Here is a 27,753-nt window from a genome sequence, read left to right on the forward strand (position 1 = left end):
CAGCGCAATTAAAACAGATCCTTCTTGTGGCAGTGCATTTATGGGATTGGCAATGAGTCCTGATGAGTTCCCTGACCCCATCTGTCTTTCTCCACCACCCCTACTGCAGGTTTCATCTCCCAGCAGCCATGTGCTGGTCTGACCCTGCATGGCACGTACAAGTACTACACGAAGCAAGAGCACACTTTCCTCTGCTTCCTTGCCACCTCCACAGACTTGGCATCTTAAATGTGTTTTCTCCTTCCTCCCGGTTTTCTGTTCTTTTGTTCTTCTTCCTCCTACCCCAGACTCCCTCAGAGGAATGGTTTTCATTTAATCCAAGCATGTTTGGCACCAGATTCCTTTTGTCCCGCCTGCAAGTCAAGGGCATTTTGAGGTCTCATTGAGCAATACATAAGGACTTGGGTCATATTTCTATTGCTCACATTGTGGTGGCCTGGATGCCCATCTTGAGCTTTCCACCTTTGGAATTTCACAGCGAGAATGGGGAGAAAGACACCCCTCTGTCAAACCCACTCTTCGCATCAGCTCTTCACTGCGTTGAGTGAAAATGGGTAGCAATGCTTTATCCTAGCAAAGGATAAGCACCGGTTCTTGGCAACTGAATAAAAATATAAATACTGTCAATGTTCAACAAAAACTGGCCTTGTTTGAGCATAGAGAGGGAAATATATATATATATATATATATATATATATATATATATAGAATAAAATTAATCTTGACTTTTTGAGCAACCACCAGTTGCCATTTCAATGCCCACCATACAAGCAGAGGCAGCGTTTAGCAAGGGATCCCAAGGGAATCCCTAAAAACCATGCTGGCATGGGAGCAAGGCTGCCAGGGAGCTGGTCCAGCAGCGCTGAGGGCCTAGGCAAAACCACCTAATGGCAGCTGCCCTGGCAGCTCAGATTTTCTGTTCATTCAGGAGCTGCTAATCCCACTGTCTGTTCACGGCATGGAAGAATCATAGAGTGGTCTGAGTTGGAAGGGACCTCAAAGACCATCTAACTCCAACACCCTGCCATGGGCAGGGACGCCTCCACTAGATCAGGTGGGCCAAGAAGCAGAGGGAAGGTTGTGTCCACGCTTGCAGATTTCAATCGCACAGGAGGAAGCAGTTGTGTAGGCCGTGGGCATCTGGTGGTACACAGTGTCTTCCTACCAGGGCAACAGAGCACAGTGACGAGTGTCCCAGGCTGTTGATAACCCGAGTGAGCACAGTCAGCCACAGCTAAGCACTTGGGCCACTAGTCACAGCATGGCAGGATGGGACGGCTGGCTCCTGACACATCCTGAAGGCCACAGCATCTCAGCTCAAGGACAGGAGCCCCTGTGAGAGGGACAAGGGGAAACTGCTCGCCTGAAAGACCTACAGGAGGTTTTCTTGGTGAGTGTGCCGTACCAAGAGGGGAGGCATGCCCACGGGTGTTAATCTTGCACTTCCCCAAAGGAAGAGGGCCGCGTTTTCAGGCTGCTCCCCGGCCTGCAATCCCAACTGGCATTTACAGGTAGCCGCGGTGACTAGAGGCAGATAGGAGATTGGTGTCAGGGCTGATGACAGCTATAACATGTACACAGAAAATGCCTCCCTTCGAACAGCACTTTCCTGACAGGGAGATGGCCACATCTTGCAGCGGGTAGAACCTTTCCACTTCACGCACCGAACACTTCCCATCAGACCCTTTTGCACAAGCCTGGAGCAAACCGATGGCAGCATTAAAAAAGCTAAATATTTTCCTTCCCCCTCTTCGGAGATGTGTCCTAGACAGCTCTGCTCTTGGTGAGCAAAGAGATTTCAGTTGACTTCCAAAAGCAATTCTGCCTCCTGCCCCCGCACTGTGTGCATCCTGCCTCCACACATGCTGCTCGCCTATCCCAGATGTGAAGGTTGGAGGCAAGCAGACCCATCTGTCTCAAATCCGAGGGCAACCACTGTGGCAGATCCTGCCCTGCTTTATTTCTCATAAACATATATTAACGAGTCCCACCATAAAACCCTCCACAACTACTGCTGTGCTGGAGAAAACTTTTCTCTTGGCTTAGCATCAGTGAGGTTTGTGCCGAAGGGGAATTTGGCACGACAAGCAGCTTATCCGCACGACACATGGATGGCTGTGGAATTGACGTTTTCCCCTGTTACTGATATTGGAGGAAACGTAAACAGGCAACCTAGAGGAGAACATTGCTTTTTCTCTAATTCTCTCCCCAGCCAATACATGGTTTAGAGACTTCTTGCAAATCAGAAATACTTGCGCATGGTCTTGTGCTTAAAAGCATATCCAAACCACAAATGAATACATTTTCTAAAATACAGATAATAGACTGAGGGCTCAGGAAAATACGGTTTTAGGTGAATGTCTGCTGGAAACAGGAAAGCTGTGTGGCAACAAATTCTTTGGGAAACGCACAGCTCTTCTTGATGCACAGGGGATCAAGCGAAATTACAAGACAGGGAAAACCAGCGATGCATCTTGAGAGGTTAAACGCAGAAGCCTGACTGCTCTTCTCAGTTGCCCCCATCCTACTTTGTGAACTCAGTGTTTGAGAAGTGGTTATTTCTGACTTGTACTGAGATGAGCAGGAGGATAAGTCAGTCAAATTACTGAATGAAAAACAACCACTTTATGTAGCATGTGCAACCCAAATGATTTAGTACAACAAACTCAATACACGTTTAAAGTATCATGAAAATAGCGTCTTTAATATACAGTTTATATACTTACAATACACGGTTTAAATTTGTTCATATACATTACAGGGATATTTATTTGCACCTGGTTTAAATAATAATCTGCCTTCAGCCTTTTACACAAAAGCCCAAAACAGCACAGAATTCCACAAAAACCATGCTTTGTTTTATAACGGAAATGTACTAAGCTGAAGTTTTGGGGCTTTCTCTCTCTTTTCTTTTTGTTCCTTTTTTTTTTTTTTCTTTCCCAAATGTTACTTTTTTTGACCTACCCAAAGTGAATCTAAAGAACTAAGAACTAACAGATAATTTTAATATAATTCAGAAGATTGTCCAAGTCAAGAGAATCACTCTGCAGATTTTTGCTCTGAAAATTTGGTTATTATGCACAGAAACAGTAAAGTCTGAGCAACTTCCAGATTATTAGAAGCTTAAGACATAACAAAGAAAGAGTCATTTATTGCTAGGTCTCGACAAGGGGCCTGAATTTCCTTACTGCCCTGACATCCCTAACACTGCAAATAAAATGGACAATCCCTTGCTTCGATTAAGATTTCATTGGTACCTTCCAGTTCGCACGTGGGAACGCTGCAGCTTGCAGAGCATCAAAGAGACAAGCCAGGAGAGCAGGGCTAAGCCCTTGTCCTTCCCCAGGTGGCTGGTGCTTGGATTTTAGGCAGCCTGGCCCACAGGCACCCACCGAGCACATACAGCCTCTGCTCTCCCCCTGCACGCAAGGAACTGGTGCCAGCAGGCTTTGTGTAGCGGGGAGGCAGTCGAGGAGTTGATTCAAGAAGACAGAGGAGAAAACACTTCAAGTATTTACAGACAGAATGGAAATATGCTGTTTTGAAACAGTATTGCTATTTACACTGTTTTTCTTGAAACTGTTGTGGAATAAAGTCAATTAAAATGGCAAATAAAACTGTTGTTTTGCAAAAAAAAAAAGTGTGATACACATTTATTTCAAACCCTTGCTTCTAGCTGCAAGAACACCTCAAAATACATTTTCCTTCTAATTTTGATGGACCAAATGTTTTCTGTCTCTAAATTTCTAGCCGTAGGCAATTTGCACAATACAGCAAGAATGCAAATAGGCATTTTGAGTTGATGTCAATATAACTTTGGTTAGCCAGACAGGCAGCAATACGAAGAATCTTAATCCTAGGCACGAGTGTTTAAAGGAAACAAGCATTTCCCCTCAAATTTTCTCCCCGTCCCTTCCCTTGCCCATTCTGTTTCCACTCCAGAAAAGCCCCTTTGCTAGAATCTAGCTTTTGCAGCCGAAGGCAACATCAGTACTTGTGCCACAAGAATGTTGCATAGAAAGGATGTGTTTCCTGGTGTGAGATAAAGAGACATCTCCTTACATAACAACAGGCCAGAATTTTTGCGACCAAAACCCCCAGACAAACAAGTACCCTGACAGTAACACACAACTTCAGACACCACTAACGAAATAAGCACCAGAGGCCTTCCATTTATTTAAAAGGAGGAAAGCAATCCAAAGTTAGGACTGGCCTATTTTAGCAGGGTGTCTCTAAAACATAAGGGTTTTTCAGCCCACTGTGGCATGACAAGCTTTCTCTGAACACAATGGCTACACCTCTACTAGCAGACAAAACAGGCCAGAGCCCACTTTTGGACCCCGAGGACACCCAGCACAGCTCCCAACAACCTGGTTGAACTCCCCACTCTCCACAACAGGACTTGCCCCCAGGGACCAGTGACTGCCCCGGGGCTGTGCTGCCCAGGATCACCCCGTGTGTGGGCTGGTTGGCTCGCACCAAAGCCGTGCAGGAGCCCACGTCAGCACCTCAACAGTGAGCGGCTGCCACGAGGGTACCGCTCGGGTTATTGGCACAGATGTAAGCCAGAAGCACTGCTGGTCTTTGAGGTGAGTCACAGACCACTTGGATGGCTAGGGACAGAGCTTGTACCACTTGCCAGTGACAAACTGGAGTCTTTAATACAGTTACGAACTTGTGTTCAGAGCACAGACCTGGCTGAGTGCGTTATTCAGGTTAAACACCAATGGGGCCACAACCTGCATCTTGTTTAGGCTCAAAACGCGTCAGTAACTTGCATGAGTGCACAAATCGTTAAATGTCTCTAAAATCACAACGAGCGCCCTTAAAGGCACGTGGGGAACTAGGAAGCAGACCAGCTACAACCAACACAATGCGACCAACACTAAAATCAGTGAAGGCAAGTCCGATGGAGTGCTGTCTCCTCTACTCGCATCAGCTGGTGGAAAGTCCGTACCACAGGGATACTCCTCAGAGCCTGCAGATCTTTCTAACCACAGTGGGAACACTGAAGTGCCTTTCCATCTTGAAGTACCGTAAGTAGTGCAGCATTTTGTACCTTTTATAGGTTGAGGTCTCCAGGTTTTACACCCCACCTCTATAAAGAGACTGCGTGCTTCTCTGCCACGGCCTGAAGGACTCCTTCACTCCTCTCCCATTTCACAAATGTCACCTTCTCCTTAATGCCAGGGACTTGCTGTGGGACTGATGTGGTTACATCGGTCTGCTGTATTCAGGCTACCTTTTACAGTACCAAAGGCACCAGAACAGAAGCTTCAGTCCTGCCTGGGCATTTGTGCAGGTGGCTCGATGCTGCAGTCCCATCATTCACACAACACAATTAGGTTGGGAACACCTAAATCGCTTTAAAAGGTTTGGAAAGTTAAGGTGATGGGCTGCTCAGGGCCACAGTAAAGGTCAAATGCTAACACACTATGCATAAAAGTAAGTATGCAGTGCCAAGCCAGAACAAGACTGCTGGGAGGACATCGATAGCAAGTGTGCAATTAGAGGTTTCAGCTGTAGTTGTGTACCTTGCATCTGCTTCTGAAATCGTGGTACACTTCTGTGCCTTTCTACAGGCCAGCTTTATTTTGGTCTATGGATACAGGATGTCAATGCAGCAAACTCATGAATGCGGATTCCACCAGGCTTTTTTTTTTTTTTTCTCAAGAAAAAAACATCCTAAGCAGGCAAGCACAGATAATGATAGGTAACCATCTGTAGCCAAGGATCATTGTTTTCTCAGGGATGACAATTTCCTGAGGCCATTTGAAGTATTTAATATTATCAAGACTACAATCCCGGAGAGAGCTTTTACTTTTTTACCCAGAATTAACAAGCCAAGGAAAACAGAGGTACCTGGTATTTAAAATCTGGCCCCTTTGGATTTGAATGTTCATTTGACATAGTGAGGGTTAAAAAAACAATCGACTTTAACTTGCGTGTGCCTACCAACAAGCACACACAACAGAACAGTACTTGAATTTGACTTAGTCTTAATTGCAGTTAAAATATTTTAGGACACTAATTAAAAAGCATCCAGAAAAAGCTATCGATCCGTTGCTAAAAGTCAATACATTAACAAAAAGATTAAGATTATGAACTCTTGGGGTTTTTCTATTGGGATAGATTTTGGCTCACTGCCTCCTAGTACCCACATCCAGTTGCGCTTTATTCTCTGCTTGGGAACTGGCGGTTTGCATTATTGCAAGACAAATGATGCATCTTGGCTTTGGCATGGAGACATGACATGAAATTTGCCCAGGCAACAGAAAGCTCCACTTGCTCCACATTTGTTTTAATGAGTCCATATAATTGAGAAAACAGGCAAAATGAGACTTTTTTGTCCCTGTACTCTATTTTCTCTTGACGCTCCCACTACGTGCCCTGGAAGGAAGAGAGATTCTTTGTCCTTCCAAACAAGAAAGGCAGGTGATGATGTCACCCCAGTCAGGGCTCTGATCTGCAGCGGGTGAAGGAGCCAGAGCAAGGTGAAGCTGCTCCAGCTTCCCTGGCTCTGACCCCTGAGGACCCGGGACATGCAGCTGCAGAAGACGGACTCTGCAGACTTTCCTGAGGGCCTCCACAAATCCTTGCCTTCAGTACTACAAAGGCAGGGGATCCGCAGGGGATCCTGGGGTTCTGAGGTTATTTAGACATGTTTCTGAGAGCTTTGCCAACCACAGGATGTCAGCAACAGATTATCAAAAGTCAATCCTATTTCTAGCCTTCTGCACGTAAATTCAGAAGGTCTCCAGGGGCAGCCTCATACCCCCTTTCCATGTCTGCCCTCACTTCTGACTGCTGCTTCTGTGTGGCACCAACAGACAAATTTTTGCACCTGGGCAATTGAGTTAGCACGTCTTAATGATGCTACAGTCCTTTGACACCCATGTTCTCCCAGTCCACTGCAAGTAAGACAGGTGAACATCACAAGCATTTCCCGAGGCATGGCCCAAGCTCTCACTTGGCCCCCTCTTATCAGCGTGGCATGTACTGCTTCTGTTCCTTCCTACCTCACCAACGTTTTATTTCAAAGGCATCCTACAGGAGTACTATCACCTTCCCACACAGATCCGACTCCAGGAATAGCACGGCACATGGAGCACATTTTCAGATGGTCGTAACAGCAGCAGAGGAAACGTAACAGGTTTCCTTTGGCCAGAGCAAGACAAATGGAAGGGCCGCGCTAACAGGCTCCTCTGATGGATGTGCTGGCAGCTGCGAGGGGCAGGATCTGCTGGGAAGGGTCTGTGCAGGGGACTGCCTTTCCCATGAGAAAGCTGCACGACCCGAAGTCGTGCTGCTGACTGCAGCCATCTGACTACAAAAGCAACTTTTGAAATCCACAGGTCATAAACTTTTAATTGGCCAGGGCAGAGTGGCTCAGTAGGAAAATCCCCCTTCTCCCTCCCCTTTGGGCACTGAGCTAAACAAGACTTTTCTTTTTAAACATTTAACTCTTTTTGTTCAAAGTAACATATAAAACATACCCACATTACAGGTAGTCAGGAAGATACTGTTAATAAAAATATGCTGCAAGAGTAGTGTATTAGTGGCACTTCACAGCAATTCTTAACATTTTCAGATGTACTGTCAAAACCATGTTTTTGTATATCTGAACATGCTTTTTGTTAACAGAAAAGGAAAAAAGTCACAGCATGTTGCCAAATATTATTTGAACAGAAATAATCCCGTAAAAAATACATTTTTTTGCAGTTAACACAAAGCTGTAAACTGGATTGGTATGTGTCTTTCAGCATCATATTGTTCAGTAATAAATACGAGTAAGTCTTAACAGACTACAGAGTAAGTTCCCTTAGTGTCCAGTTTTTAGCAGCTGTTGAATGTTCAGGGATGCACAAGGCACACCTCTGCAGATTCTCTACCTTTATTATTGACATACAAAAAAAAAAAATCCGTTCACCACTCAAAAACTTTTATCTGCATAGTAAGAATTTTTCCACTACTATTTACAGGAAGGGCTTTTAGTGCAAAAAACAGGAAGTGATGTATGAGCTGAAGTGCATCTAGCACATCTCGTACAGTTCCACTAAAAACTAGTCAGCATCACATCTTGGGCCGCCAGCCGTTAATGAACTGCAGTATTTTCTTCACCTGCAATTTGCTTAGTTTAAAGTCTTCTGACAGGATTTCTTCTGTAAGCTGAACCAGTAAATTGCCATCAATCTTCTCTGTAACAAAAAATGATATGACATCTTCTGACAGACCAATGAACCTCAGCGATTTAGACACTTCCTCTATCGAGAGTCCAGAAAGGTCTGTGGGTGGCTGCCAGGGAGAACCATCCCCGCAAGACCTTGGTGCTAACTGGAGGTGGAGGGGAGACGAGAAGGGATAGGACACAGAGAATGTATCCTGCATGCCCTTTTTAACGAGATACTGATCTTCCAAGAGGTCCGGAGAACCAGTTTTCGATTCCTCCTCGGCACCATCTATTTTTAGTGGCAAGGGACCCATGTCTGTAACTGGTTTCTCTTCGCTCGGCTTCGGTGCCCGAGGAGGTAAGGCAGGACATGAGTGACTCTGCTTTGTGTTGCTGACTCCCAGAGTTTTCTCATCAGTGCAGTCTAGAGAGTAACTTGCTGACTTTGGACAGCTGGAGATGGTGTTAGTGAGCTCTGCTGGGGTCAGCTGGGAGTACCCCGCAGGGAGCTCACACCCATCGAAGTCAAAAGTCAAAGGTGCTGGACAGTTTCTCTTTGGCGTGCCTGGAGTCTTCTGTCTGGGGTAACTGTAGCTCCTGCTGGGATCGAGCAGGAAATCGCTCCTATTCAGGCCCTCCGCAGTTCCCGAAAAATGGTTTGGCCAAGATAACCTAGAAGGCAGAGCTTCAGTTGAAGGGCTTCCAAAAGGCATCGTGTTCTCAGGCTCTTTGGATTCGGTTTTCATCATGGTACAAGGGTAGCAGGAAACAGGTGTGCTGCTCTCGGCTGGGTTCGCGTTGTCGCTCTCTGTGACATTGCTTAAGGAACAAAGCAGAAAGGATGTAGTTAGTACAAAAAAAAAAAGTGGCATTTGAACAAATTTATAAATCATCTGACAAAATCAGAGGGTGGCTGTCACAAGGAAAGAGTCTTTTTTCCTCTGGCAAAATGTTTCAGATTTTGAAATTTGAATTCCACGCTGACAGTTCTTTTACTCTTCCTACAAGCCTGACAAGATGCTGATGTACCCAAAAGCCTCATGAGGAAGACTCACGTCTTGCTTCTTCAAGCTCAGAAAAAAAAAAGATGTCTCAATTCAGTTTTATGTCATCTCCCAAATATTCAGTTTTTCCACTGCTGAACTCCTGAGGGATGTCACCACGGTAAAGGAACAGCCTCATGTATACTGGAAGATTTTCTAATCCTGCATTTTGTATTTATACACTGCAGATGTGTCGCAGTAGGCAAAAGTTCACAATAGGGGCAGGTTACCATTGCGCTAGACACAAGCTTGATTGACATAAGAGATGACCAGTGTTTTGGGGCCAGTATTTTCATTTGGAACTGCACCAGCTACAGTACAGTAACGCAGAGTACATAATTGTTTATTGCCAAAGGAAGACTTTTACCTGGAAGGCTAAGTAGACCTAGCTGCATTTGTTGAAATACCAGTCTTTAAGCTTAACCTACAGTAACTCGTTTGTCCTCATCCTTAAAAAGTCACGACAAAGAAACACTTGCTTTTCAAAGGCACCTAAAGAAAGTCAGCCTGACCTACTTCCAGGCGGTAAATTAAGCTCAGCCTGTCCAAGGAAACTGATGGTTTATATCCAAGTTTTCCCCAAAGACTTAGATGCTAACAGAAGCATGCAATCCGTAACCAAAAGCGAATGTTTGCTGCTTTTATGCCACTTTCTAAAAGAGAGTCTGAAGGATCTGGTTGATCTTTGGAATTCTGGCCGATTAAGCCAAGAACACCACAAAACCAATTAACAGACTTATAAAATCCTTACCTAACACAACAGAGGGAAAACAACAGTTGAAATAATTGTTTTAAGTACTCACCTCTCTCTCCTGGAAACTAATTACTTGAGAAATAAACTAGGCAGCTATTCTGTGACAGCTCAATGAAAACTGCTTGAAGAGGGCAGCAGCTTTCAAAAAGGAGCATGGTTTTGAATAGATTGCCACAGCTTTCAGAGGGTGAAAGAGGAAGCCAACCTGGACTTGCCCAGCTCAAATGCAAAGGACAGACGCATAAAAGCAGATCTAATCTTCATCACTGGAAAATTAGTCATTAAACTCAGCTCTACCATAGGCAGTTTCCCTCTCTAACCACCTGTTCTCCACTGCATGCTCTCCAAACTTTTCCCTTTTTCCTGCACAAGGCTGCCAGTTAAAGCAGTTGAACATTAAGAATAGACCTTTTTAAAAACTCTTAACAAGGATACGCCATCCACTGGTCATATCTGGCATTTAAAGGCCAGTTGGTGTAACATACACATTCAAAGGCATTTCTTCACAGATGTAGGTATTGGGCTGTTCAATTCAGAGTAGACAGTCAATGAGGTGTTATAAACAACTAACCATGCAGAGGAATTAAAATGATTGATCCTGCTTCTGTTCTCTAATCCGATCTTAGAAATTGGAACATTTAATGATTTAAAAGATTAATGGAATTATGGAAAACTGATGAAGTAACATTTTCAAAGTGCTTCCTTACTCATCCTCTACCAGAATCAACCCACTGGGACTCAGTGCCAAAGGATGCAAGAGAAACATCAAATTTACAGGCCTTTTAACAGGTCAATAAGGAGAAATCATATTGCTTTTGTTTGTTGAAAATATTGGTTGCAACCCTTCATGATCTAGAGAATAAGATCATTGATCAAAATGGCAAGACTTGAAAAGCAACTTCACCAGCAATCTGGTTTCTCCACACGGTGCCTATTTTCTAGCAGCTTCCTCTGCAGCACTAGGTCAATGCCACCGAAGTGGAGATATCTGGACTGGACCCAAGCTGCAGATGAACTTAATACAAATTTTGTGAAATCCCAGGCAAATAATATCACCTGCGTTCCTGTGAAACTACACTTCTCACTGTTTTCCTGGTTTCTTGGGAGGCAGACGTATTGTTAGCTATGAGGAGAGAAAACAGCATTTGGTGGGCCCCAAATTCTGGGAGGTCTTGTGCTCAACCTCCTGTGGAGGAGACCTTGACAGAACTACCCAACAGGCTTTCATAAAAATAAATGATTAGCCTTGATCTAGAGTGATCGTTGCCAGATACACAACACTAAGCTGCAAATATGCAGTATGGCTTAGAAAGGCAATTCCAGTATAAGTTGTTATACCAATTGCATCTAGACTAAAACGATTGCAGTGGCATTTCTGATCAATTCATAATACCCAGAGAGGCATTATCTTCGTACTCTCTTAGAAACAAAACTGAAGAAGTACCAAAACTAATGGCAGCAACACATTCAAGTCAAAAAGGAGGTAAGGCTTCAAAAGGCACACACGCTTTCTCAAGGCAAAGGAAGAACACTGCACTGCTAAAAAAGATATGCCATGTAATCCAAAATCCACCCTCAATTTTTGACTAGCCTGAGTGGATTTTCCAGTCTGTGGTTTAAGTTTGTGCTGAAGTGGGTTTGATCTACAGGCTGCCTGGCTGCGTTTTGCATTACCTCACTTTGCAGTCAGTGGTGTCTGCTGACCTCTCTGTTCTCCATCACACCCACCTGTAGGTTCACATAGAGTTGGCACAAAACATTTCCTGATTACCACGCCCCTGTGTGTCCCCAGTTCGCAAGAGCTGGTTGCACTGGATGCATATAGGACTGAATTTCCTCCTGAAAACTACCTTTGAGTTAATCTGGTTGCAAGATTCATGCCACTCAAGAAATATACATAACTGTAAAGTATTTTCTACTCAAATAGTCTCTACCGTCGTATGGTGAGATTACCTATAGCAGCATGTGCAGGCATTTAATATAAATTGCTACGTCGTACGTAATAAAACATAGTTTCTGCTGGAGCTCTGCTTCCTCTCCATTCTTTAGAAGTAATGCGATAGGTTAACCCATTTCAAGAAAAGTCAGCAACTCTGACTCAGTGCCTTTAGAAACAAGTGCCTTCAAGAAGATTACACCAGTTTCAATACTGCTACATGTAACTTTCTCACAATGCCAAGTGCTAGCATGGGGCTCTCATGGCTCACACACATACATGTTGTGCAGTCCTGAAGAATAGTAGGACAGAGTAGGGCTGGGAGAGCGGGTCTGTTGTCGTGCAGGTTTGACTGTGCGAGGAGGGATGGAAGGGCTGGTGGAGGATGGCTTTGAACTCCGTGGTGGGACAGGGGGAGCATTCAGGAGCCTGCATTCCTCCTTCACCTGTACAAAAGAAGAACACGTAAGTAAGCAGCTAGAAAATCTGGGCAACAGCACTCTCAACCAGATGAAACACATCTGGTTCAGGCTTATTCCAAGAAAGGAAATAATTAAGAAGGGAGGGGAAAAGAAAAATGATGCTAAGTATATACATTTGCAACAGTATGTGGCTGTCATAAGGAAGACCAAAAGAATGCCTTATTACCAGTAGAGCTATTAACAATCCTTTTGGGGTACTTTGAAGTAGCTTGATATCCACTCATTTAAAAAGCAGCAGCAATGAAACTATATAAAAAAACCTTCCAGTAACATACCAAACCAGACAGACTGTTCCAGATATTTTACATTCTGTAAGAAGCAATTCATTAAGCTTAAATTCTGTTAGTGTTGTTTATTTAGATGTAATAAACCAAGCTTACGTAATGAAAAGATCTCAGCAGACTCTGATGTTTCCTGACTTATTTCACCAGCGATACCCAGCCATCCAGCTCTGGGACAACTCCCTGCATCCCTCCCCAAGGACTAGCACACGCATCATGTATTTAACAGATGCGCCCAGGACACATTTATCTGCAGGAGAGCACTAAGACAGACTTGTTCTTGGTGGCCATTCTCACTTCTTGCTGCTGCTACTTGCCCTTTGCTCCTTGTGAGAGTGCTGCTGTGGTTGGGCTGCTCCTCCCTTCCCATGCGCTGCCCAGCAGAGGCCACAGCACCACCAGTTGTGCTCCCTGTCCCTGGCATACTTTCATTGCATACTTCTAATGCCAGACCTGATGTAGCAGGTGTGTGGAGCTGCTTTTCACTATGTAAATTATATATACATATATATATAGATATATAAAAACCACACCACGCAACAAAAACAACAAAAAAGTCCCTTTTCCTTCGCCCTCCTCTGTGTGTATAAATGATGAGTTCAAACTGGGAGACTGCAATGTTCCAGTTATTTGGATGCTGGGATTCAAATCTGGAGCTTCAGTCCTTCTGCCGCTGCCAAAGAGGTCCAGGGTAAGGTTAACTACAAACTGTACAAGGTAAAAGGTGTGGAGTGGAAAAGGCTGCTCAAATAAGGCAGCTGAAAGGATTTCAAGCAGAAGGACCTCTTGTTGCCAGCCACATTTCCAGATCACACGAACCTTGCTTCTAGGATCAGGGTAGCAGTGGACAGCTTTGGTAAAGCAAACAAAACGGATTAGGGACTACAAGGACTTTTGCTGAAAAGCTGTATAAAGCAAAAACTACTCATGAGTTGCATTATGAAAATACAGCAGGTCTTCAGTCTACATTTCTTCAGAAATGACTAATATTAAACACTAGGAACAGAGCCAACAGGTCTACTTATTGTAGCCAGCTAACTTTTCAGCTCAAAACACATGACCAGAGCAGCGTTTATATAAAATTTAGTTTGGTCCTGCATAGGGAGGAGCAAAATGCCAGGATCTATCCCCACAATAGAAACGATGAAGGCCTTAATCTCATCAGGACGCATCAGCGACTTTACTTAGCAGGGCTAGAGGTGCGTGAGGGTACTGAGAATTAGGCTGCCAGGCCAGCATTTTGAGGACCCACCGCCTCCCCCAGGCAGCAGCAGATCTCCACGGTCTCCTTGGTTGACATCATCTCAGATGCCCCAGAATGGGGAAATTCTCTTTGTGTTGGACAGTTAAAGTTTATTTTTAAATTTAACAACGCTGCAGAACTAAAAGTTATCTTAGCAGTTCTGCAACACATAATTAGCAATTAAAGTGATTTAATTTATTTAAAAACAAAATAAATGCGGAACCTTTTGCAATCCACTTCAGTGCTTTCAGAATGCAACAACCCGTTTAGTACTTAAGTAAAATGGAAAATCGGGGACTGGGACACTGTAGTACATTTTTCCCTAATTCAGAGCAAGACAAAATTAGAGGAATTGCCTGACAACAAAAAATACTGAAATAAATCTTGCTCTAAGGGTTCTTATTTGCTCTTTCAAGAAAAAAGAAAAAGAATCAATTTTATTCATGTTTGTTATTGAATTCAGGCATAAAACTCTTCAACCATTTTAGTGCTGTGCCCCAAGGATGCCTAAGGACATTTTTTTTTTTTCCCTAAGTCAGACTAGGCAAAATTAATACTGCATGCTATCGAATATGTGCCCATGGGGTTACAGAGACCATTCAGGGGAGCTCTCAGAGCACAGCGGATGGTCAAGAGGTTAAAGAAATTCTCTCCTGGGAAGACTACTGGCATTCAGAGGCAGAGCGAACTATGCCAAGCTCCTCTGCTGACCTAGATTGCAGATCAGAACTGGGCCGTAAATAATACCAGTTTGCAGTCCCAGTTGGTCCCTGTCACAAGACTGCGATTACGGCTGCCAGGCACAGCTCTCGGGAAAGGCAGCAGAGGAATGAAAAGGAGATTTTGCAGATTAAACCGACAAGAGCAAGGGGAAGCTTCGCAGGAGATCCGCGCTTGCAGGGTCCAAACGAGAAGTAAGGACACCGAGGAGGGAGAGGAGGGGAAGAGCGTCGGGGTGACACGACGACTGCCTGGGTGACTGCTGTTACTACACAGAAAAACTCTTTCACCCAGCAGCACTCGATGCCACGCAGCTGCCAGATACAGATAAAGTGCATGTGCAACGAGAGCCCCGGGACTTTCGCTCCCAGCCTCCAACGCTGCTTTCGGCGGAGGTCCCGGTGATGGTGACCCATCCCGACGGTGCAAGGTGCCGCAAGGATTTTAGGCAGCACTGCAGCTCGTCTCATCCTCCTGGGTGCCACAAGCCCCAAGGGAGCAGCCCGGGTGACCCCCCCCCCCGCTGCTGGCACCGCCGCGACGCAGCGCAGCGTGCCTCGCCTGCAGGAGCGTGAACCTCCGGCACGCTCCAGCCCGGACACGCCGTAAATCCATCAGGAAAACAGCCTCTGGTTTTATGCAGATTAGTGCTCCGGGACTGCAGCAATTGATGATTTACAGGCCTGAATTCAGAGGGCATTTTCGTTCTCTCTTCCCCCTTCATGCCGCTTTGATTTTCTGAAAGGTATTTCGGAAATACACATTATATCAGACCGCCTCACCCTGCAGGTGAGGAGAAAGACCGAAGGGCTCCTGAAACACCTGAACCTCCTTTTCTCCTACAAACAGCTCCTGCTCACATATTTTAAATTTAGTGCATTGCAAAAATACAATTGCCTGCCAACCTTTATAGAGAAACGCTATGGAATATCATTCTGGAGGGAGTGATGACTAAACCTCATGTTCACCAGCAGCTACCGAGATCTACTTAATCTATAAATACCCTGCAAGGAAAGCGTGCAAGCATCTTGTTGGCCCCAGCCCCCTGATGAACTCGGTCTGTCACTGATACTCACTCCAACGCTGTCCCAGGAAGCCACAGAACTGATTCTAAATTATCATCCCATCTACAGAGGCGCGATTCTTATTTTATTTTATGAGGTTACGCCCCTGCCCACCTCTAAATGCCATTTAATAGCGTTAGCAGAAATCAGTTCTCCCGCATGGCTAGGGAGCTGTGCAGAAATTGCTGACAGCGCTCACGCCCATCACCTCAGCTTTGGTAAGACAGATATGACAAAAACGCATGAGACAGGCGTGTACCCCAAATGCCACCCCGTGTCCCCAGAAGAGCTCGCTGTGCTGTGAGCCGCCGGCCTTCCTCCATGCCCTCCTCTCTGCTCCTCGGCCCTGGCCCCGTCGCTCCTGCGGCCCCGCGCTGAAGTGGGACAGCTCGCAGAAACCAGCGGGGAACTAATTGTTTTCCAGATCCAGACCTGGCTCCCTGCCCAGGCGCAGGAGTGCCAGAGCCAGCGCAAAACAGAAGCCAGGACCGTGAGGCTGGGAAAGGAGGAAGAGGAGGAGGCTGGGATCAGCCCCGTGGTGGTTCACGTCAGCGCAGGCTGCCGGGGAACCTCGTCCCGAAACGGTGCGAGTGGGCGCTTCTCCAAAACCGTCCGGACAAAGCCTCGGCTCATACCTGACCTCGAAGGCAAGGAAGCGCCCTTGGGCTCCAGCACTCAGATATAACACCTAAATGCTCTTTGTGCTAAGGAGACGTAGTGTCTCGACTTCCCTGTCTTTGCTGAAGCTGCTGCGGTTGCTTTTTGGGGAAGTTCTGAAGGGCTGCAGCTGTGCTTTCCCCACCTGTGCTAGCAGTTGTGCCTCCCCTCTCCTCAACGCGCCTCCCCAGCGGCTGCATAGCCTGGTGGTGGGAGCAGCATGTTCGTTCACTGAAAGCTAACCCAGCACAAAGAAATAAAACACAATTTTCAACCAGATCAGGTTTTCAGCCGGGCTGTGACCTGCCTCACGATGAAAAGGCTGCTGCCAGCACTGCCGAGACTGTGAGATTGCAACGGCAGAGGGATGGGGTCACCACGGTGTGCTGCAGTGTGGTGAGGCCCAGCTTATTGTGCAGCCATAGGTTTGGAAATACTGTGAAATTTGCAAGTGGGATTTTTTCTTTATTTAAACTCCATCAAAAAAACTGCAAAATCGATTTACTGATTTGTCAAATAATAGTATCTGTCAAGATTCACTTGATCTAGGTGTGTATCATTTAATCTTGCTAAAGATCCCTAGACACTCTTTTCCGGGTGAAGTTTTCTTCCCTTTTTTTTTTTTTTCTTTTAAAATAATGTGTAGGACTATATCAAGGGACCATGCAACGGGTGGATTTTCCACCAAGCCCACAAAAGCTCCTGTAGGTACAACATTTTTTTTTTTTATTTTTGCCACTCCAAAACGTTTCAGGTTTGGAAAAGTGATTTCTCCCACGTTTTCATTAGGAACCCTTGGTCAGGAAATGCGTTCTGTTTAAAATTGAGTCTTCTATAAGGCTAATTTCTGAACTCCGCAGAGTTCCTATTTAAACATATTTTCCTTCAATAAACTACAGAGTGATTACGTTAGCTCTGTTTGGTAAAGTGTGGTTGAGGATAATGACACTTAATATTCCCTCGACTTTAGCAGGGAAGACAATCTCTCATTAACAAACATTGCAAATCTGTAAAAATTCGAGCTGTCACTACAGCCTGTTAATCAAAGATGGACACACTAAGGTAACCTGTGGCAGTTCCAAGTGGGTTCATGTCCCACACACATGTTCATGTCCCACACTTCAGCCATGGAAAATATGAGAAAACACAGAACACATGTGGAGAGATGATGTTGAAAACAAGGGAAGGAAGTGACCTAAGAAATCTTAGATCCCGTTTGTAGGAGCAAAAAAGCAGTAAATATCACCTGGAAGTATCAGGATTAAGCTACAAGATCACTTATATTAAATATAATCTGATGTTTTTTAGGACTTACAGTTGGTTGGAGATTGCACACCTCTTACCATTTCCTTGCCCTGCATGTGCCCCCCACCCCATTGAAGTCTTCCCTAAAGAATTCCCAAGCAAACATTTATCTGCTGGAAAAGAAACAAACCGACATAAACCACCCTGACTTACTGCTTCAGATTTGGGAGGCACTGGAGGTGGAGGTAGGGAAACATCCGAAGACTTTGTTGTTGCTCCGACGGTCCCAGGCACAGGAAGAGATGCAGTACCACACTTTGATCGGAAAGACCCTCTGTAATTGTCACATTTGCTCTTCTCACTTAGCGAGCGAATGAGAGGCTGCTCTCCAGGCTTTCCAGAGCCTTGGTCCAACCACAGCTCTTCGTAAGGAAGTTCTGGTTTCGTAGGCAGAAACATCGATTCCTCGCTAACCTCAGGAAAAAGATAGTCGCTGCTACTGTCCCCAGAATCCTGGTACTGAAGAGCATCGTGAGAAAAGAGGGCCCATTCGTTACACAGATCCCTGCAGCCGTGCAGGTTTACCTCGCTGTTGCCGTGCAGGTTGTTTCCGTAGACGCACACCGACAGCCGGTGGAAGGACTGCGTGAGCTCATCCCGCGCGTAGCTGAGGGAGTTGGGCACGTGAGCGTGCCCGCTGCACCGGCTTTTCTTCGGGCTCTTGCAGTCTTCGTTCCAGTCAGCTTTCACATCGCGCACGGCACGGGAATACTCGTCTATGTCAAACTGTTCCTGGCATATATTAAACCAGTGCTGGATGAGGGATTCGTGCCACAGCTCTCCCTTCACAAGACTGTCAGGTAGGGTAAATTTTGGAAGCGTCAAGTGCAAGGGAAAATGCATGGGAATAATTTTGTTGCCACGAAGCACGCAACAAACCACCACAGTCTTGGTCTGAATGTTGACAAACTTGTACCTGTGCCCTTCACGGATAAAATGCAGGTCGTAAGGGTTTCTCGGTGTAGGACTCGGCACAGTCACGTTAACAGGCAGCCTGGTTTTTTCCACTATATTGCGAATTGTGTGCTCACCTTCTTGCATCTGCACCTCCAGCGGGCTGCGGGTGCTGAACTTGCCCTTACACTGGAACGGGAGACTGATGCTTTCATTGGTCCTGTGGTTCATGCAGATGAGGCAGGGCATTTTGCCTCTGCCGAGCTTGCTAATTGAATTAAGTTTCCCAATTTTTTTGAAGATGGTGTTGAGTCGGGACTTCTCCTTAGAAGATTTTGCATAAAGGATTTCTGCTTGCCCCATTAAAGTCAGCTCATCCCCAGTACTAAGGGTAATGTTGTAAACTTCAGTGTCTTCATTGCATTCACCCGAAGCCACCTGCAAAATAGCAATAAAAAATTGTTTTTCCCTCACTGAAGACAATATTCCAAATCATATCAAACCTATTAAGACTGGACTTAGGAGAAACTAATTTCATTTGAACAGCTGAGTAGTCAAGTGTGAGGTGTTTAACCCAAAGCTTGGCCAAGTAACTTTTTTATTGTTTTACACGTTCTTCCATCTTAGTTGAGGAGAAGCAGCCACCTGGAACTGTCAAAGAAGGCATGAGACCAAACACAACCAACTTCTAAAGAAAAGACGAATCCCAGCAATTCAAATTCATTTGTGTCACACGGCTTTGAGAGACCCTGTCTGGATTCACTTGCCTATCTTTTTCCACCCCCCTTGTTTTTGCTGTAACTTATTTGCCAGGCTCTTGAGGGAAACAAACATTTTTCTTCCACCATCTTCAGCTCCCTGAGGAGCAGAGAAGGTGATCTCATCATTACGGATGAAGCATATCCCTTTGATATAATCTCTTCCAGGCTAGGGCGAATGACAGATGACATCTAGTCCCTGAAGGAGAAGTGAAAGATATTGGTTCTATCCCACAGGCTAACTCCCCCTCTGCCTTGCTCTTCCAGTCATACACTTCCTTCCTCATTTTTTGATCATAATTACAATTTAAGAGATTAAACAACATATGCACAGCCATGTGTGTGCATTTCTACTATGGAAATTGTACTGGAAAGAAAAAAAAATAAAAAAAAAGCAAAACAGATGTCCAAGGCTCATTTGCTCCTGAAGTTATTTCCTTAACACTGGAATAACTCTTTATGCACAAGATTGCTCTGCTTCCTATTTGAGTGGCTTAATGTGAAAGGCCTTTTTCAGGGACCTAACAGAACTCGCCCAGCTCTTCCTCAGCAGCAGCAGATGCCTGATCATAAAGGAAGGTGCATCAGATAAGTACTACTGGCCTGTTACAGACTGTTTAATTCAGGAATACTGACCATATTAAAAAAAATGCAAATGCAAAAAAACAAGGTAGAAAAATAAGGTAACATAGGTAAATAAGATAACATATTCCTTCCTCATCTACACAGCCACTAGAGACTTGATGTAGCTGCGTGAAGTTCAAATTCCAGCCTTCAGAATTGGATGTCATCACAGCACAGCCACTGCATGAAATCGGGGCTGTAATTCCAATTACTTAATAATTGAGAAGTGCTGTAAATAATCTTCCCCTTGTAAGACACGATCTGCAGCTCACCCATATTTGTAAAGTCATGATTACCTTCTGGAAGCCTCGCAGAGCAAATGACCAGGCGGCTCAAAAGAGGTGTGCCTCCCGAGCAGTTCAGCTTCAGCGCTTCCTGACAGGAAGCCATTCAAGCCCTGAATTATCTAAACAAACACTAATTGGTCTAATCCAGGAAACCACTAGGATTTTATCGTACATAATACCCATTCACAGCTTACACCACCGGCCAGACAATATATTGAAACGCGGCGACATGAAAGGAAAGCGCTCGGCTGTTTTCGCCAATAACAGCGGGATGACGCTTATTGCTGTTTTCTCCTCAAAACCGCGACCGAGCGCTGCTGCCGGCGAGGCGGCCCTGACCTCGGGGGGCTGAGGACACACAGGGCTCTGTGCACATCCTGTTCAGTCCCCCCTTCTCCTCTTGAAAGGGCATGTTCTGTCAGAATAGTGTTTTCTAGTAACTACAGATCCCCATGGGTGGCTTCTCCGGGCAGCGCCGTCCGTAATTTTAACGTGAGCCGGCAGCGTCCCGGCTTCTTCTCACCCCCTGCACGGCAGGAGCGAGGGAGGTGTCACCACCTACGGTTTTGCTGCTCTGCTGCTCTGCCGACCGGCGGTTCCCTAGCAAGTCCCAAACAAACAGCCCCTGCACAAGGACGGCGCTGTGCAGACACTGAGCGGATCGACTGGCAGAGCTTCACCTCGAAGGGCTCCTCAAGCGCTGGCTTCTTAGAGGCATCCACTTCTACCAGCTGATAGCACGAGGATTTTTGTGTTGGACATGTTTAAAGACAAAATTACTCTAAATCCCCAAATCTGGAAGATATTATTTCCTTTTTTGCAATGCAATCACAGGGTAATAATAAACAAATGTGGTTGAATGTTGCCGTGCTGGAGCAGAAGAAGAATCGTGCCACTGTTCTAGTTTGGCACTCTGAGAAAAATACTGCTGTGCACTCTTCTTAACAAACAAAAATCTGTTAGGCGCCAGCTGCTGCCCAAAACTGTAACAAAGAACTGAAAAAGTGAAACCAAAAGTCTACGAGTGCATAACTCTGATTTCGTATCGATTCCCAAAACCTCACTCTGCTGAAATTAAGGCTGCAGGTACACCTCAGCAGGCCAAGGAAATTTTAAAATGTAAGTCCTGAAAGTCCAGCAAGCTAACTCCTCTCTTCTTGTGTGAGGTTACTTCATTTTTTATTTTTATATTTACCACATGCTAGTTAGCATCTATAAACCATACACGGTAGGTAAATATTTGTTGCAGTACGTTAGCAACAAACACATCCCTCCTTCATACCATACATAGCAAACCCTCTAAAATCATCTAGAAACACACGCACAGATATCTCTCAGTTTTTAATCCCCAAATTACACAGCTAAATGACCTCTACTTCATCCCTGCAGCAGAGACCTATGAAAATCAAACTTGCTCTGTCTTGCTCACTCTAACATTTTACTTTATCGGTGGCCACAAAACTTTCAAGACCATCAAAAATAGGGCCATGGACTTCAGCACAGGTTATCGGGTAAGACTTGTAGAACCCTCTAGGCCAGACAGGACCTCCAGAGGTCATCTAGTCCAACCTGCTCCTCAAAGCAGGTGTAGTTACAGCGGGCTGATCAGGGCCACGTCCAGTTAAATGTTCAGTTTCTCCAAAGATGGAGAATCCACATCTTCTCTGGGCAACCTCTTCCTGTGTTTGACCACCCTGATGTTAAAAACTACTACAGAAGGCACAATGGACAACACCACACTGGGCTCGGCTCCCTCTGCCGTCTAAGCTTCCAGCACCAACCCAACGGGACCTGTACCTTCAGGCACCCCTACACACCTTCATGTCACCGCTCAGAGAGCCTGGACAGCCTGAAGCTGTAACTACCATACCTCTGGATGCTGTGTTACACACAAAGTCTTCTCCAATTCTTAGCCTTGGGAGCATCCTGGAATAAACCCTTCCCCAAACACATTTCTCTTTCTGGTTGTTCTCTCTGCAAGTGCTGCTTTACACATTAAACCAGTGAGTCTTTTAGTTTTACTCCTCCCTCACCCCTCTTTTGCCCTTCCCAGCTGATCTTCATTTTCATGTAATAGGTGAGAGCAATCAGTGCTCCTAGCTCTGAGGCAGTGTCTGCCACATTGCCCTGCAAAGCCATTTAGAAACCACTAGATGCTCTGATCGAACAACTCCGAATCGAAGAGGGGACCCACACAACCAGAAGCAGCCTACTCCATACCACGTATACCCTCCACCTTCCAGATGCTGATCCATACTAATGGTTCAGTTCTGATGCCAGGAGGATGACCAGAAAGGCTGCTGGCTTACAGACAGACGTCTTGTCAAACACATTACAAAGCAGCAGCGGGTTCAGTCACTATAATGCTCTAAACTTGCAATTCAATAACCATTCAGAAGCCAATTATATCTACTGCAGAAGACAGGCATCAGCAAAATGATGAACGATCGTTTAGGCAACATGTTCTTTTGGGAAAGCTCAAGCATACTGTTTCTTTTGCTTAAGGAAAGGTTAACTCAGAAATAGATTTTGATAACACCTGAGTCAATATCCTGTCTTGAGCTCCAATTGTTCTAATTTGTTATAGTTTGAAGCAGAAGTCTTTAATCATTTGGGCATGTAAGAACTCCTTATAAAAATGATTTGTAGTTTTATATAGCTTGTTATACCTGCTAGATCTTATTAGAGCAACACAAGCATCACATTGCCAGTAAAAATTCACGGTTAGGACTTTTTCCTAGAGCTTTTTTTTTTTTCTTTTTTTAAACTATGAGGCCTCTGTTGCACAGTTACTGCATACAGTTTTTACTATTAAAGCCAAGGGACCAATCAGAGCATATTTTTTTTTTACAGGGCATAAGAAGTGGATACAGATTTTTATTTTTATTTAATATAAAATAGACAGTGTCCAGAAGACCTATAAACAGAAGAAATAAGCAAACCTTTTCAAGGAGGTTGATTAAATTCTCTGTGACAGCATCCCATTTTCCTTTCTTTTATAAATGTTTGTCTCACAAGACAGAACCAGCAAGCACAACTATTGTGGTAGTGTACGTGTGCTTCCCTCTCAGCTGGCAGGGACTTTGCCCTGGTTACTACGTTAAAAGCTGGCTTTGGTGTTGTTTTAAGGATGTCTCAAATAAATCGATGTTCCAAAATAATGACCTGAAATGTGACAGGTAATACTGCAGAGCTGTGACATGACACCCCTCTTGATGTGGGATGTCAGGAAGGCCAGCACAAGTTACCACAAGGCAATGGAAGCAGCAGCTCTGCTTCTCTCTCAGCCCAAACTATTCACCAGACCCTGGAGGAGAGAGGTTGGCAGGCTTGTGATGCTGACATGAAGCCGCAGGGTGGTGAGGGGACCGAAGCACTCATTCCCAAGATGCAGTACTATGAACTGCCTGCAAACCTGCACACAGGCTGATTTCATCGAGTCACTGTTGCAGCATTTCAAAACGCCAGCGTGGGTTACAGCCTTCTAAGCATGTGCTCTTTGGAAGCTCAGGGAAAGTTTATTAGGGCCAACAGGACTGCAACCAAATCAGGAGATCAACTATATACTGTACGGACCAGCGCAGTTAAACCATTGTGAAAAGAGGATTACATCAAACAAATCAGCTATCAAAGTTCACACCAACCAAAACACGTCTTTGATAGGAAAGAAAAGAATCATGAGGCTAGTTAACTGAAACTCACGTACCTTTTTCATCCTGGAAATTATCTGCAAACAGTTTCACAGCCTCTCTAAGGAGATGGAGTGATATCTTCAGGACAAAAATGATATCCCAGAAATTTAAAGGATCCTGGAACACCGAGTGGGCTGTTTTTTAGAGTGCAGGAATTCATGGCTTGTCCGATGTTCTGTCAGACCTATCGTTCCTTTTTAGGAGAACTTTTTGTGAATTACCTCAGCATGATTTGCAGGTTTTGTTCTCCACCAGTCTTAATGCAAATAGCTTCCTGGGTATCTGCATAGACTGCTATCTATATGGGACCTCAGCATCCAGCTACAGAAACCTACTGTTGTTGGTTCAGCAAAAGCTAGAGCCCTGGGATAGCTCAACTTTCTTAGTAATATTTTTCTTCCAAGCATAAAGAGCTAGAAAAACCTCATCTTTGTAGTGTAATGCTGTCATGTAAACAAAATTCTCTGCAATTATGCATTGACTATTAACACAAAAAAGGCCATCAGCTATCTGTTCAGTGAAGGATTGACAGAATGCCTCTAATTTTCATTTAGGAATAGATTAAATACCTATTGACTGAGCGCCATTAGCTTATCCCCAGATCACTCTGAATTACTGTGCTCGTAGATGCCGCTGGCTACCAGGCACCTGAGGCAACCATTTGCGTATACAAGCACAGTACCGATACGTATGCACGTCCAAAGGAACTAACAGAAGTAGTTCTAGCCATTATAAAAAGTTGGTTTAATTTAAAATTCTAGTTTGTTATTCTGTGAAAAGTACTTGGGAGTCCACCTTCTACTCCCAGCTCTCCTTGATCATCCATTACAGCACTCCTTCACAAATAGCACAGGTCCTAAACGTCCTGCCCCAGCACACTTCCCAGAAAGCCTGCCCAGCTGGGAAACAGCAAGGAGGGATAGGAGATTCATCTCCTCTGCCTCCCCCGGGGTAAGGTGGTTCGTTCTTCCCTTTAACAATGAATATACAAATTAAAATAAAACCACCCCCGTAGAGAAGATGCCATGGCACAGCATAATGAGAAGGTAGGTCTCTAAACTACAGAGCTTGCTGCAAAATCCTGCCTAAGCAGCAAAGGATTTACAAGGAGGAGCAAGGTTCGCACAGAGTCAACCACAGCAGTGGCACATTGCCATGCTCAGGCAGACCTCAACAAGCACAGACAAAATTACACAGTGACTGTCCGGTGGCATCCTGTAACTCTACAGGCTCTTCCTTCAAAAACTATCTGTGGAAGTCCTGAGTGTTTTAGAACAAGAAAGAATTCCCAGACTTCAGGATTCCTCCTCACCTTAAATGCTTCATTAGACATTGTAGACATTTTTGCTTTTTGCATCAGATTAGCTACCTTCTGACACACTTCTCTGAATTTAAACTGTACACTGCATTGGACAGAAATCAACTGCACTTAGTATTCTTCCCTTGGCTCAAATCAGTTTGACACCATCTCCCTTATACTAAAATTTTAGTGTATGTCATTCTGTTGCATATAAGGAGTTATTAAACACTTAACAAGTCCAGTTAAGTCCATTCATTTTTTTGGAAGATGACAACCTTGGAACAGACTTCTGTGAAACAGGAAAAATTGCCAGGAGAAATACTGCCAAGATAACTGTTGAACTAGGTTAAACCTGGATTATTATTACTGTTATTTACATGAAAGAGTATGACTATAGTATCTTTTAAAATGGATTTGATATCTAACAGGAGGCTATGCTTAATTCTGAGCTTGCTAAATGACAGAGATTTAAGAACACTTGTGCTAAACTCAAGACACCATGTTTTAAAGTTTTAAAAGCCTTCTTATAAAATCTTAGCTGCATATTTTATTGTGCCACACTCTTGATTTGGTCATAGATCAACTGAGAAATATTGGCACAACACTGGATAAAGCTAGTAGCTCCAAGATAACACTGATTTCCTGGGTAGAAATGAAATTTTCTTGTTGCCTTGATTTGGCTAATTATATCCTAAAATACAAAAATAATTTTAACTTTCTCCTAGAGTCTTCATTTGTGAAAGGCTCCGTTACATGGCTCCAGGTTAATTGACAGCATAAATGAAAACAACCTCCTGTCTTGAAAGGCACGAGTCTGTGTCACTAAATGAATTAACTAATGAGCTTTTACAGTTACAGCAGTCTTCAGCAATCTTGTTTCACACCTATAAAAACTGCAGACTAGCTGATGTCCCCCAGCTCTAGCAGTGCAAGAAAAAGATTGTTATAAAAAAGATTGTTATAAAAACCCCACACCACTACACAGGAACAGGGAACTCTGTACTGGTTTGGCACCAGCAGCATCAGCCATTTTCCCTCACGGAGTACACAATGTGGATATGCACCAGTGCACCCCAGCTCTAAGACACTGTTCAACCAGCCTCAGGTGGTGTAACAACAGAAGCAAAACAGGTGAGTTTGAAGGCTGCTCTGCTCTGTTCGCAGAGCTGACCTACCTTGTGTGGTGTCTTACTAGAAATATAGGTAAGGCAAGGGTGAGGAGCATGTTGTCATTGTCTTGTGCCACCACATGACAATGTTTGGTGATGGGAAGCCCTCTCGTGGGCTTGCTGACCCTATGATGAGCCCAAGAGATGTGCGTGCACGAACACACACACACAGAACAAGCCTGTCTTTTTTGTAGTTGTCGGTTTTATTCGCAATGTCACTTAGCTGCAGTGATTTTGAGAGGAGCAACCCCATCATCTCACTCTGCAGGCTATCTGAGAATAAGGCTTTCTGGACAGGGATTTCAGCAGCTGCTGCTTAGCAGAGAATAAAATTCAGACTGCTGGAGGGGGGAGGAGAAAAGGGGCAACAAGCAACATTTGTTTAAAATCTGGCAGCAGCATCCCGATTAGATGAATTATTGGATAGATCATCAGGACTGCTCCCCAAAGTGCCATAGGACAGGAGAGCCCTTAGAGGACGTGTTGATTTAGCACTGCAAAAATGATCCTGAAGAGCACCACCGCAGAAGGCAGAACTGAAGACTCGTTTGTCTTAAAAATCACACTTCCCACACAGTGCCGTTGCTCACTTGCCATGTATATAAAGGTTGTAACAGTTAATCATTTAGACAGAGATAAATATTTATTCAGGGACTACCTTAACGTTGAATGTTATTTCCTCCATGACGTAAACTCGTTCAGGAAATGCTTTAGCCACCTCCTCCACACTGTTAAAATACTGCACTGGCTCCTTAATATCTCGGTCTTGTTCCAGCAACTTAAACTGCCCTGAAAACAGATGATAAACAGAAGAGTTGTAAGATATTTACATTGGACAACTGTCACTGTGGCAACTGCTGGCTCAACTTCTTCACTATTTTGCTCGGTCAATTTTTCCGGTTATTAGCAACCAAAATACAAAATGAAAGATTGCAAAGAGCCTTCTGAACCTGCCATGAAAGGCACCCAGTTCCACCAGGGCAGGACGAGAAGAACGTGTGGGAGTTGAAGTCAAATTTAAAAAGATCCTTCTATCACATGCTGTCTAGAAATAGTAAATAACTATTGAGGCGTCTGTGTTTGTGTACTTAATTCCCTCTAACAGTATCTATACAGATAGCATTTTTGGCCCCAAACATTAGAAGCTTTACAGAAAGAAAACACACCCATTACAGTAAAACCTCAAAACAGTAAACATATTTCTTTTTTCTTTTTTTTATACATATTTTAGCATCATCAAACAGCTATGAAAAAATGTGGGGCTACAGCCCTTTTCCCCTAGGCTTCCCTAACAGTGGAACAGCACCTAGCTTTCCTTAATCACAAGCTAAGCCCTTTGAGAACTTTTAACATGGCAAGAAATGAAACCATACA

General features: G+C 44.5%; 1 protein-coding gene across 5 annotated transcripts in view; it reads right to left on the reverse strand.

Moving 5' to 3' along the window:
- Positions 1-2,685: 2,685 nt before the first annotated feature.
- The window catches only part of GAREM1 (GRB2 associated regulator of MAPK1 subtype 1), a 103,215-nt gene continuing 78,147 nt past the window's right edge, over positions 2,686-27,753 (reverse strand). For 3 of the 5 annotated variants that reach the window (XM_040550300.1, XM_040550298.1, XM_040550299.1), the window contains 4 exons: positions 27,038-27,168; positions 17,809-18,987; positions 12,183-12,349; positions 2,686-8,989 (listed from right to left, as the gene is read on the reverse strand). In XM_040550300.1, coding sequence (XP_040406234.1) covers positions 8,074-8,989; positions 12,183-12,349; positions 17,809-18,987; positions 27,038-27,064 — 2,289 coding nt within the window. In that variant the 5' untranslated portion in view covers positions 27,065-27,168 and the 3' untranslated portion in view covers positions 2,686-8,073. Of the gene's footprint in view, positions 8,990-12,182; positions 12,350-17,808; positions 18,988-22,088; positions 22,220-27,037; positions 27,169-27,753 lie in introns of those variants that run through there. The other 2 variants (XM_040550302.1, XM_040550301.1) reach the window with 2 other exon arrangements.

This window comes from Cygnus olor, chromosome 2, assembly GCF_009769625.2.
Source record: "Cygnus olor isolate bCygOlo1 chromosome 2, bCygOlo1.pri.v2, whole genome shotgun sequence".
Taxonomy (NCBI): domain Eukaryota; kingdom Metazoa; phylum Chordata; class Aves; order Anseriformes; family Anatidae; genus Cygnus; species Cygnus olor.